The sequence below is a fragment of the Patiria miniata genome, unplaced genomic scaffold (assembly GCF_015706575.1).
Source record: "Patiria miniata isolate m_02_andy unplaced genomic scaffold, ASM1570657v1 HiC_scaffold_22, whole genome shotgun sequence".
Taxonomy (NCBI): domain Eukaryota; kingdom Metazoa; phylum Echinodermata; class Asteroidea; order Valvatida; family Asterinidae; genus Patiria; species Patiria miniata.
The window spans coordinates 5,514,568-5,526,592 of record NW_024037061.1 but is presented as its reverse complement, the minus strand read 5'-3'; the positions used below and the strand labels follow the sequence as shown (position 1 = coordinate 5,526,592).

At 39.8% G+C, this 12,025-nt stretch overlaps 1 protein-coding gene across 1 annotated transcript; it reads right to left on the bottom strand.

Moving 5' to 3' along the window:
• Positions 1-326: 326 nt before the first annotated feature.
• On the bottom strand, positions 327-1,490 carry LOC119730665 (G-protein coupled receptor moody-like). Its single transcript, XM_038203656.1, has one exon. The coding sequence runs from the start codon at positions 1,488-1,490 to the stop codon at positions 327-329; it is 1,164 nt and encodes a 387-aa protein (XP_038059584.1).
• Between the last annotated feature and the right edge of the window lie 10,535 nt (positions 1,491-12,025).

Genomic DNA, 12,025 nt, shown 5'->3' with positions numbered 1-12,025 from the left:
GCTCAAAGTCCTGTGCATGGCTTCCACCCATATTTTTTACAAACCCTCAAGTTCATGGCCCACAGCATGCTCAAATACTGAATATTTTGAGGGCATGCAAATCGTGATTTGGCCGGCGTAGGCAATTTCGGACCGATTTACTCTAAATGTGTCATCCCTAAATGTGTCATCATGGAATGTAAATTGCCTACAGGCTGCATGTGACTGGTTTTCATCAGCTGACACTTACATGGCACACAAAGGTGCAGCAATTATATAATTATGTCTGTTTATTAGCTCCCAATAATGACTGTCCCATGCAAGGTGTTTACCGAGTCAGCAGTTTATTATTCTCTAGTTTCGTTCTCTCTCTGGCGCATTGAGAGAATCGCTTGCAACGTCTTAGACGGTTGTGGTATTTTCTTCCACTTACATCTCAACATCGGCCGCAGTACCTTCTTAAACTGCGGGTGCTTGACTCCGTAAATGATAGGATTAACACAACTGTTAAAGATCAAGATGGTACCGCCGTACAGAGCAAAGACTTCACTGTTAGCAAAGAAGAGTGAGATGTAGTACGGAGAGATGCAGAGAATGAACGCGCAGAAGACCCAGAAGAGGTTCTTGGTAATCCTGAGCTGCTGGCGGCTGATGTTTCGGTTTCTTTTCTCACCTACAGGCTCTTCGTGTTCCTCGGTGACCTCACCTGAAGTAGTTGATATGAATGTAAGTCTGAAAGTACCGGACTCAACGGCATCTGTGGCTTTATCTCTGTTCTTTGTCCGGGAGAGTTGTTTTCTAAAGTGTCGCCTGACATGGACAAAGATGATGACATAGCTGACGACGACAGTGGCCATTGGGACGGGGTAAAATCCGATTGTTTGGACCAGGTTGTAGACACCTGCGCGAGGATGTAAGTCATCATCGGTACAGCTGTCGTATTTGAGATCGTAACCAAGGCCACCTACACCAATAGTTAGCGGAAAGATGATAACAAAGCTCGGGATGAACCAGGATAGAGCTACAATGAAGACCATCTTGCGAGGTGAGAAGATGCGATTGTAGGTTGCCATAGGGCGAGTTATCTTGACAAGACGATTCAACGCAATCAAAGCCAGGTTGTACAGGCTGGCTCCTAGACCGGTGTGCCACATGAACGCCGCTATTTGGCACGGGATCTCGCTAGCTAGAGGCCAGGTGCCATTACTCAGCATCGCCACGCTTGTCCAAGGCAAAGACAAGGAAGTCCACAGATCAGCCACACTCAGATTGACCACCAGAACATTAGTGGTCGTCTGGACTTGCTTACTAAGAATCGCCGCTAGGATCACCATAGTGTTGCCTGTTATACCCAACACAGCTACGATAATCCACACGCAAGCTGCAAACACCAACACGCCATATGAGTGAAGTTCAGGAAGTGCCGTGGCTCCACTGGTGGTAGAAGCTGTGGTCATATTTTGATCTTCAAAATTCTGAGCCACGGTCGAGTTGAAATCGCTATCAGACATGATTTCGGCGAGTGGTTTGAATAATGCGTTGCCCTATCAAATTGTTTCACCAGTCGATCAATTAAAATGTCGACCAAGAATCTCGCCAGTTCGTGGTAAACCAAGTACGAACGTTTATGCAACACCGACACACAGACTTCGAGTGAAGCTGTGAGGCAATACCAGCGCAATATAAGCAAGACCCGTCTAAAAATGAAAGTGATATTTCGGCCAATATTCTACGAACACGGATCACTCATCATATTTACATTAGTGCAACGGTGTTGATTAGATTTAGGATTTGTATAAATTGAAGCTTGTAAATAAAGCGAGCAGAGATGATTCAGCCATGTAACATAATGTCAAGCGTACTAACTCCGAAGTCAGAAATGACTGTACAGCTACAAATTGTTAGTTGTGGTCATGGTATGCATTTTTTTTTTAGTATTTCAGACATATCCCGGATGTTCAGTGTGGATTCATTTAGATTTTACTTAATGTGTCGCTCTGTCCATCAATGCATGTATTGTTTAACACACATTCTGTTAAGATTCTTGGGAGACAGACGAGGCGCATGCGTAATGCTGTAATGGCGCGGCTTTTGCGCATGTTCATCTCGACCTCTTTCTGCGGCCCCTTGACACAAGCTTGACGCCTAGCGGTGCTAGCTGCAATGTCGCAATTTGTAATGAAGATATATGCCTATGTGAATTAATGAACAAACCCTGATCCCTATTAATATGCATTTTCGGTTTTCTTAAACTTATTTCGATGTCTCATTGCTTTTGTTTGTACCGATTCAGTGAAGTGCAATTTTCCGTATGTCCTCCGCCGGAGCACTCATTACCTTGTAGTTTTTTTCTCTTCCAAGCTAAAAGAGATTTAAAGGACTGTAATTTCCTTCATTTGAGTGAATATCATCTGGCTCAAATGTCTTTCTATTAATTGAATCAAATATTTGTTGGACAAAAGTTGGTGACTTTTGTGGAACCAAATAACGTTTCGTGATTTAATAATAAATACAACTCAAGAAAAACATGTTCAAATTTAGTTAATAAACATAAAAAAATGCCACATAATATTCATCGATATTTTGTAAATATTTTTGTTTCTTTTATTATTTTGTACCGATGGTTGAGCAAGTTCAATGTGCTTGATGTATTAAAATAGTAATTCAATTCAATAAGCGGAATGACACTTTTTTGTTTACCTAAGCATTTTTTTTTCCAAAATGAACATGCGTTATTTATTTTTATTAACATGTGCCGGTTATAAAATAAATGTTGTGTTCAGAATATAAACATGTAATGTGTTTATTTATAAACGCGTCAAAGTGTTTACAAATAAGTGTAACTAATTTGAGTTTAATTTTCCGTTTAAAAGTTAAACACTTGGTTTTACACTATTATTATATTGTGTGTGATTTTGTTCCTGCTTGAATATGGGACGTTGAACAAAAGAAGACAATAAGGTCCCTAATTTCTGAAGGTCCCCAATTTGGATGCATGTACAAAACATTGGAGGTCTTCCTACGAAGTTAGTACAAACAAAAGAGGGACAATAGGGGGTACGTGATGGCAGGCAAAAACACACTTGTATGTGGGTGCGTTTGTTTTTGCTTTCAATGGGGGACGTTGAACAATAGAGGAAAATAGGGTCTCCAATTATCGAGAGGTTCCCAATTTGGCGATGTGTACAAAACATTTGGGAGGTCTTTCTCAAAAGTTGAAGTACAAACAAAAACAAAAAAGGAACAATGAAGGTCCCCGATTGCAGGCAATACACATTTCTACGCGTGTGGGTGTTTCATAATAATTCTCACTTGTTTACATCTATTGTCACGCGTTATTATCATTGACTCATTTCATGGAAAGGAAAACTAAATGAAAAGATCAACTTTAAACAAAATCGAACTCCAAATACAAACAATGACACAGACATTTAAAATTGAAACCGCTAGCGAAATGAAAGGTCAAATGCGTGGATGCACTTAATGGCAGCCGGAACATTCGTAAATACCAAGGGGAAAAAAAGACCTTTATGACATACATGTAGCACCACGTTCACACGCATGTCACACACCGTTAGATTGAGTCACGCGTGTATTTTGACAATCCCATTGGTTGAAGAAAAAGAAAAAGTGAGGTAGCATCATGAAGCTCCATTGGCAAGTAAATTAATTAAATCGTATTATTTCCCAAATGCTTATCACGAAATAAAACATACGTGCTGTTCTAAATTGACCACGAATCAAAGTTATATTTGTTTAATTAGGCTCATGGCCTATTCATCCATCTATTTTGTCATAATTATGTTGAACATTCCTGTGTAATCACTTTTAACTGTTCCAGTATCAATCTACGTGTCATTGTGAATGATAGGATCAGTTAATTCCAACTAATTTTCTATTATTTTACAATGAAAAGTTTTAATTGTATCCACACCATAATTCCTTAATTTCCACCAGCGAAGTTGTTAATACTTAAAAGATCGGAGTGAAGAAGAATATGGTAGTTTTTATGACATAAATTACGTGATGCCTAGTCGAAATCAAAACGCCTCCTTCCGTCTGATCCCACACCTTAAACTCTTTCCCTTTGGAATAGTTCTGAGCTATAAGTCCAATTAATATTCGAGATTTATTGGCCAAAATACTATATCCATGAAACCGCAATATAGATGTACACGGGGCCGTATCATAAGTCCGACGCCTCATAGGTCCGACGCCTCATAAGTCCGATATTTCGGACTTATGAGGCGTCGGACTTATGAGGCATACAATTTATTTATTCCGCCTCATAGGTCCGACGCCTCATAAGTCCGACGCCTCATAAGTCCGACAACGGAAAACCGAGGCGTTTAATTTGTCGGACTTACGAGGCGTCGGACCTATGAGGCGTCGGATCTATGAGGCGTCGGACTTAGAGGCGTCGGACTTATGGGCATTTATTTGGTTAGGGGATGCGATTTTGTCGGACTTATGAGGCGTCGGACCTATGAGGCGTCGGACTTATGAGCGGACCCCATGTACACAGTACATTCGCGAACACCCGCGAACCCGCATTAGTGCTTATTACTAATCAGCTGGCCACGTTTTCCGAATCTTCACTCTTCACAAGCATACACGCGTCCTATCGAGTATTTCTAATGGCAACCTTCCTAATGGGTACGATATTGCAGCGCCAGGTTGTTTTCAATCATATTGCGCGATAGCAAAGGTGCGCACGCAGCCAATGGTTGCACTCACTTATCCGCATTTATAAACACATTAGGTAACATTTTATGAAATTAATGGCGACTGGTCATTCTATCGTGCATCACAACCCAACAGGAGTTGTGAGCTGTACGTGGCACTTACAAAAGAAAAGGGAGCAAAGCAGAAAGCTGAATCCCATTTAGTTCGTGATTGCATAACCATGAAAATGCAAATCATAAGTACAAAGGAAAAAGCAATGAAGCCTGTAAAACCGAGACGTACAGGGAGACGTGAAGCTTCAGTGACAGTTGTGCCAGCAACAAGACAGCAGCCAGTTTCCTCTTGGCAGATTCAATTTTCACCGCCGCCGCCCCACCGTCCACTTAAAAGCTATCATACTCAGCATCACCCGGGGGTAGGAGCTCTAAAGGTGTATAGGAAGCAAAGTAGAAAGGTGAACGATAAGGACGAGTACAATTAAGGAATCAAGTTGCCCTGACTATGCAATAAAAGGAAGATCAAAAGGAATGACAGATAAAGGTTAACTAAAATATTATGAATAAAGTTAACAACAATAATTGAATAAAACCGTTCGGGTAGTTGACAAAGCATAACGTACGTCAACAGGTCTTTAATCAAATAAAATAGTCATCTGATTTTTTTCTAACTACAAGATGAAAGTAAACAAAGTACACTTGACCAAGCAACAAAGGCCAATAATCTTATAAATCAGATTAAATTATGTATTTATTTTATGTATTAAAAAGCTAAAGTCAAAGATGCGATAACTTTTATTTATTAATATAGTAAAAGTTATATTTCAGAACTATGAAAGGACCTCTATATAGCCCGACAAGTCATGCTGTAATTGAAAATTACTTATTTGGTGAATAAAAGACCAGTAAAGACATAAATACAGTCTGTGTAAAGGAGATCAATGTTCGCACTCCACCAAATTACGCGCTCATAGAAAACAACACAGAATCAGACAGAGAAAGCGCCCATGTACATCGGAGTCATGAGAGTGTGGGGTCGGGGTGGTACCATCTTCCTATGGGGGCGCTGTTTAAACCGGACGATCATGGACACTATCGGACATCGCACAATTGTCGACGGTCTCGCGAAATTACATATAGGGCCTTTCTTTGTGTCTACCCTATCCACTTCCGACACAATGTTCAAAATAGGCCTCTTGCTATGACACCTATGACACCAATGACACCAACAGCAATGGGCCTCATCCAATGACGGATATAAATGGAATAACGGAACAGGACATCAATCAGATGGAAATACATTTATTGAACTTTAGACTGAATACAGATAAGGTTCACATTTTCAATGTACAGCTGCTCAACTCTCCACCTGTCTGTCATTCAGATCAATGCATAGTTGTGCCCGTGACCTCATGTCTACAATGGTGTTACAACTGATAATGTATTAACCAACGGATAACGTATCACCAACCGATAATGTATCACAAATTGACCGATATTGTATCACTAACCGATAATGTAGCAAAAATTAAATGATAGTGTAGTAAAATTTGTATCCGATAATGTATCACGTGTGGACGGATAATGTAACTACAAAATAACTGTATCCTATAATGTATCACCACGGCACGGATACTGTATCAACCGATAATGTATCAAAAATCGACCGATAATGTATCAGTATATTTGGAAAAGGTGGAAATATTGCAAATTAATCAAAGTCTAATGAGTGCCTTTACTATGATACGTCCCCACTCGGGGAAAGTTTATCATTAAGAATATTTGTTTTTGGTTGAATTTGGGAGGGAGTTGCTCTGGTTTGGAGACGCTCTACTTCAAAGTGGACCTAGACTATAGTGGCGTATCCAGCTTTTGTTGTTGGGGGGGGGGGGGGGGGTTAACTGCACTCACACATCCGCGCCGAAATGTGGACAAGTTCTTTTCTCGAGACACTTGGCCTCCGTGCTCAAACCAAGAGGGTGCGTTTTACCACGTTTGAGAGCACCATGGACCGTCGTCACGTGATACATTATTGGATACAAATTTTACTACCCTATCAGTCAATTTTTGCTACATTATCGGTTAGTGATACAATACTAGTGAATGTGTGATACATTATCGGTTGGTGATACGTTATCCGTTGGTTACTACATTATCAGTTGAAACAAATGGTTCTGCAGACTATCAATATTCTTCTGAGGCCTTGCATTTTACCATTATTTTGTTTATTTTGGCGAAGTTTTTGCAGGGTATTTGGCACAATACGCTACACCCGGTCCTTGAGGTACCCCAAAGAAAAAAATCAAAGACTGATCATATCTGGATATCTTGGCATCCCTTTTTGAGGCTTTTGTTTGCACATTAAATAACGTTGAATAATTTTGGTAGTCTTGTGGGGTAGTCAAAAAGAAAGGCCTGTATTATTTGCATGCATGGATGAATATCAGTGAATGTGGTCATTACCCAGATTCAATGTTGGATGAGAAAAAAAAAACCTGGCAACATTTCACGTTTTTGTGGGAGACAAAAAATAATTATCCAGAGGGACATTTTTGTTTTGCTCACCCTGTACTGTGTGAGTTCAGCTCCTTGCGTGCTTGCCGCATGATCATCAAGCCCTCGATGTGTGCGTGTGAGTGTAGGCCTGGGTTTATAGTGGGACTAGGTCCCGAAATCCCCACAAATTTGGATATAAAGTATCATATTTAAAACATCTGGTTGAAAGAAAACAAACCTAATGTCTAATACTGTTCCCCCCAAAAGACGGAAAACCTGAAAGGTGACTTATCGGCTGAATTATTCTTAACGTGTTTGTTATCTAAGTTTTTGCATTTCGTGTACGTCGGGTAACTGTTCCAGTATCTTGGTTTTATTTCTTGTCATAAACCGGCCATAATTGTTTTATGCAATTCCATGTGGTACGGCCTGCTGAATACGAAATTTAATGAATTTACATAAATGATAACGCTATACAAAATTTTTTTCAGTGTTGTATCTGTACTGTAGACGACAGACGAAAACATCCGTTGAAAAATAGGATCAGTAAGTTAATTTAATATGATCTCCCACATAGCTTTTCGTGTCGTTTGCAACTTGTCATGCTAAATTCCCACGTTGGAGTGCATTAAATAAGGTGATCATTTGCTTTTTTTTTTGGGGGGGGGAGAGGGGGAATTGTTTTTAAATAAACCGTAAAACGTTAAGGCCCAACACTAGATATTCTTCAATTCTTGTTCATGACATGACCACACGTCGTTCAAGTTAGTGTAGACGAGACATGACGTATGTCCCTGCTATGTTTCTCTGCCGTGATTCAACGTCTGTAAAATTCACCGTCACATTGGATGTTAGACGTGTCTCGTGCTTCATCACTTGTGTACAACCGCTGCACCACTCTCTTCAAGTACAACAGAGAGAGGAGGCCATATTCTTAAACTAATGAGGGTGCTGCTAAACACATTAGGCCTATAAGGTTTACAAATTAGACGTGATGAACAGAAAAGATGTTTGGAACACAAAACACCAATTCAACATCATTCTGCTAGCTTTATAGTCTTTGCTCCAACTATGAATGGGAGTACTCGTACTAAACTGACAAAAGAATATTAGACAAAGATAATTGACGATATCTCCATGGCCTCTGATCTTCTTTGATGACACATGGGGTTTTATTTGATTTTAATATATAATGATCGGGGAGCTGATTTGCATACATGTGGGATAGGTTGACAGAGCTGCGTTAACATTTTCTGCGAGTACAGGCGTTGAACATTGAGTATCACCACAATGTTTCTCAGTTTTATCCACTCATTGTGGGCTTTTTCAGCCTTGTTGTCAGCGTTTGCACGGAACACTAGACCAGCAATCAGGATTGAAGTGATCAGAGCTTTCATGCAGCGCTGTCCCATTATGACTACTTAAAGTTGTGTACGTACCCAAACACGTATGCCTGGAAAAACCCATTGCGATGCTTCAAAACTCGTTGCGACCAGTGATGAGTAAATGACGGGCATTTTGTTCAAGCTCCTGTTTTCATTTTACGTGGCCTAAAAATAAAGCAGTGACAATACAAATGCATTGCAAGCGATAAATATTCATGATAAGTTAAAGAAATGTCCATGCACTTTATTGATCATTGAACTGAGGTTGAAGTGTGCGGATTGGTCTAAAAACCAAACTATTAAAAAAATCCTCTAGGAGTAAAAATTGTTCTTGATCATTCCTGATGAAATCCAATCGGCTGGAGACGGAGCTGGTACAACTTTGGACTCACTACAACCATCTATATTTTAATTATTCGTCACTTTATGATTTTTTGAAAATTAGTAACCCAAGATTCTGCGATATGAAATCGCTTCTGCTCGTTTTCTTGAAATCGTTCCCCTGCCCGATTTGTATACGCTCACATGCGCCTTTATTTTTTGCTTTGTTTTTAGCAGAAAGTTTTCTTCCAGAAACTTATGCAAATATTTTGTTTTAGAAGAAACCATTTTTGCATCAAAAAGGAAATTGTCAAATACTGTAATATTTCCATGAGTTTATGAATTGATCTAAATAATATAAAGGAGATCAATGTTTTACGTATGGACAATATTGTGAAACAACAGGTGTCTAAAAGTCACAATAACCAACGTGCGTTGAACGTGCTTTTATTATTAGTTGTTGACGCTTGATTCTCTGGGCGGACCAATACCATAAAGTGTTACCACAATCCACCAAGGACCAGAACATTTAAAACTCAAGTTGCACTTGTGCGTTCAAATGCTTATGACGCAACGAAGTGGTGTCATTTATGTCGAAGACTAAGCGCACACCAGGGAAATGTCATCCAAACGGGTTTACGAAATCTCGGCTTCATCTGCAGATTCTGCTTGAGACTCCCTCCTTAATTCACCCCCGCCCGTTCCCTGAAAGCTCGATTCTGCCCCGATAATTTTAGTTTTCAATTGCTGTTTTTGAATAGCTGTCTATCGCAGCAAAACATAAATCCTCATTACAATAGCTAATGCAGAGTTAACATCAAATAAATAATCTCAATCCTCCTCTCTGATCAGTGAGACAATGTCATAATCGCAAAGCTAAACTAGAAATGTGTTTGTGGACAAACACAAGCTGTTTCGGATATTTGAAATACTCTGTGCACGTGATGAACACTTGATGAAGTCACTTCGAATGTCATCTGCCAAGAGAAAAGTCAATCAGACATATAGTGCCAAAGTATGAATTGAAAAAAAAAAGTGTACAAAACCTATGGGGAATAATGCATCCTTAATGTGAAGTAACCTTACACCTGATGATGTCACGATCACGAATTTCTTCTAGGACCATCTGTGGGTGATGGTCCAAGTGTGTGCCAAGTCTAAAGTACATCGAATTTACGAAAGTGCCAAAGTGGAGTGTTTTAAAACGTGTACAAACCATATGGGGAAAATGCATCTTTAATGTGACGTAACCTAAAACCTAATGACGTCACGATCACGAAATTTTTCTAGGACCATCTGTGGGTGATGGTCTAAGTATGTATCAAGTCTGAGGTCGATCGGATTTACGAAGAGGCCAAAGTGGAGTGTTTTAAAACGTGTAAAAAAAATATGGGGGAAAATGCATCTTTAATGTGACGTAACCCAACACCTTATCACGTCACGGTTACGAATTTCTCCTAGGACCATCTGTGGGTGGTGGTCTAGGTATGAATTAAGTTTAAAGTCGATCGGATTTACGAAGATGCCAAACTGGAGTGTTTGAAAACGTGTACAAAACATATGGGGAAAAATGCATCTTTAATGTGACGTCACCCAACACCTGAAGACGTCACGATCGCGAATTTCTTCTAGGACCGTCTGTGGGTAGTGGTCTAAGTATGTACCAAGTCTGAAATCAATCGGATTTAAAAAAGTGCCAAAGTGGACTGTCAAAAGAAACGTGTGTTAAACCTATGGAGAAAAAGTCTGAAAAAGGAGAAGAAAAAAAAAAAAAAAATCTTAACTAAAACAAGAGCTGTTTCGGTGTGTCACCGAAACAGCTAATGATAAGTGAGTTTGAAGGATACAGTCATGTGATGCTGTGCGGAGTGTGACTAACGGGGCCGAGGCTTATACGCTGTAGGGTGTGACCCTTGATGTTCCGTACACTGAGACTGTGGAATCGTACGGTATAGGCCCGCGGAGTAAGTCTATCAGAAGTCCATCACATGTCATTCAATAATTTCCAAGTCATTAATAGTGACAAAGGCATTTCCTTATTATTCATTCCCTGTTACTTTTGGCTGGACTTATGAATATTGGCATGTGACCAGACTACTGAAGGACTCAAATGTTACAGCACTCATTCTCTCCTTTCTTAATGTATTGCATTCAATGTTTTCATATACCATCAGTGACGTGACTTTTTTTCGACAATGACACTTAAACAAACGTAGAAAAGAAATCTAGAGTTTGAAAACTTTATTACAGGGCGACGTTGCATAATTCAGAAAGTAAGCAAGTCATCAATTTCCTTACAGATACCCAGGAAGGGAAATCAAGAAGGTAACAGCCAATCAGAGACAGCCTAATATAAGTCAAGGCCAAATCATATAACAATAAAGAACTGATTCTAATGGGTAAAAATAGGCATCTGAGGCTCTGCACATGCTTGCATTGGACAACCAGTGTAGTCCAGGTAAATATAATTGTAACCCAAGTAGAAATTTAGCCGAAATTAGGAAGAGGCATTCGGTGACAAAGATCTTGTTTGCTGTTCATTCAGTGCATTTTGTTCTAGAGCTCAGAGCAGTCGTTCATCCTCCTCTATGGGATCCGCGCTTAGCTCCAAATCGGCTCAAAATATATATCGTTAATCAACAAAATAATATCCAAATGCAGAATTAGAATGATTCATGAGGAATATGATGGACTAATTGCTAATTATATAATGTTTGTTAAAAGTAAAGTGAAGTTTACAACAACAAAACAATATAGTATTACCTCTAAAGAGTGAAGGCGAAACGTTGTAGATGAGTCTTTAGTAAAAATACATATGACGAGAGGGTATAAAAGCGCAAAATACGGAACAAACATAGAGGGCGCTTTACTAATACTTTACACAACCGAGTTGAGCGTAAGCTAAAAAAAACCCGGAGGCTCTGAAAACAAGCATACTGTTGCGAAACCGACCCTGACACCATTTGTTGCGGAACTGGTGGTTGGCGGAACCCAGGGGGACTGGTCTTATTTATCCCCAGGACTTTAGCTAACTCCTGTTAACCCACAAAAAATATGTATTAACCTCTCGCAAGGATGAGAGGTTACCCAGACGTAAGGGGGGAGGGGGGAATTGACAAACGACGGACTAAGCCTAGGGACTGTTCGTTTGGTGGAAATATA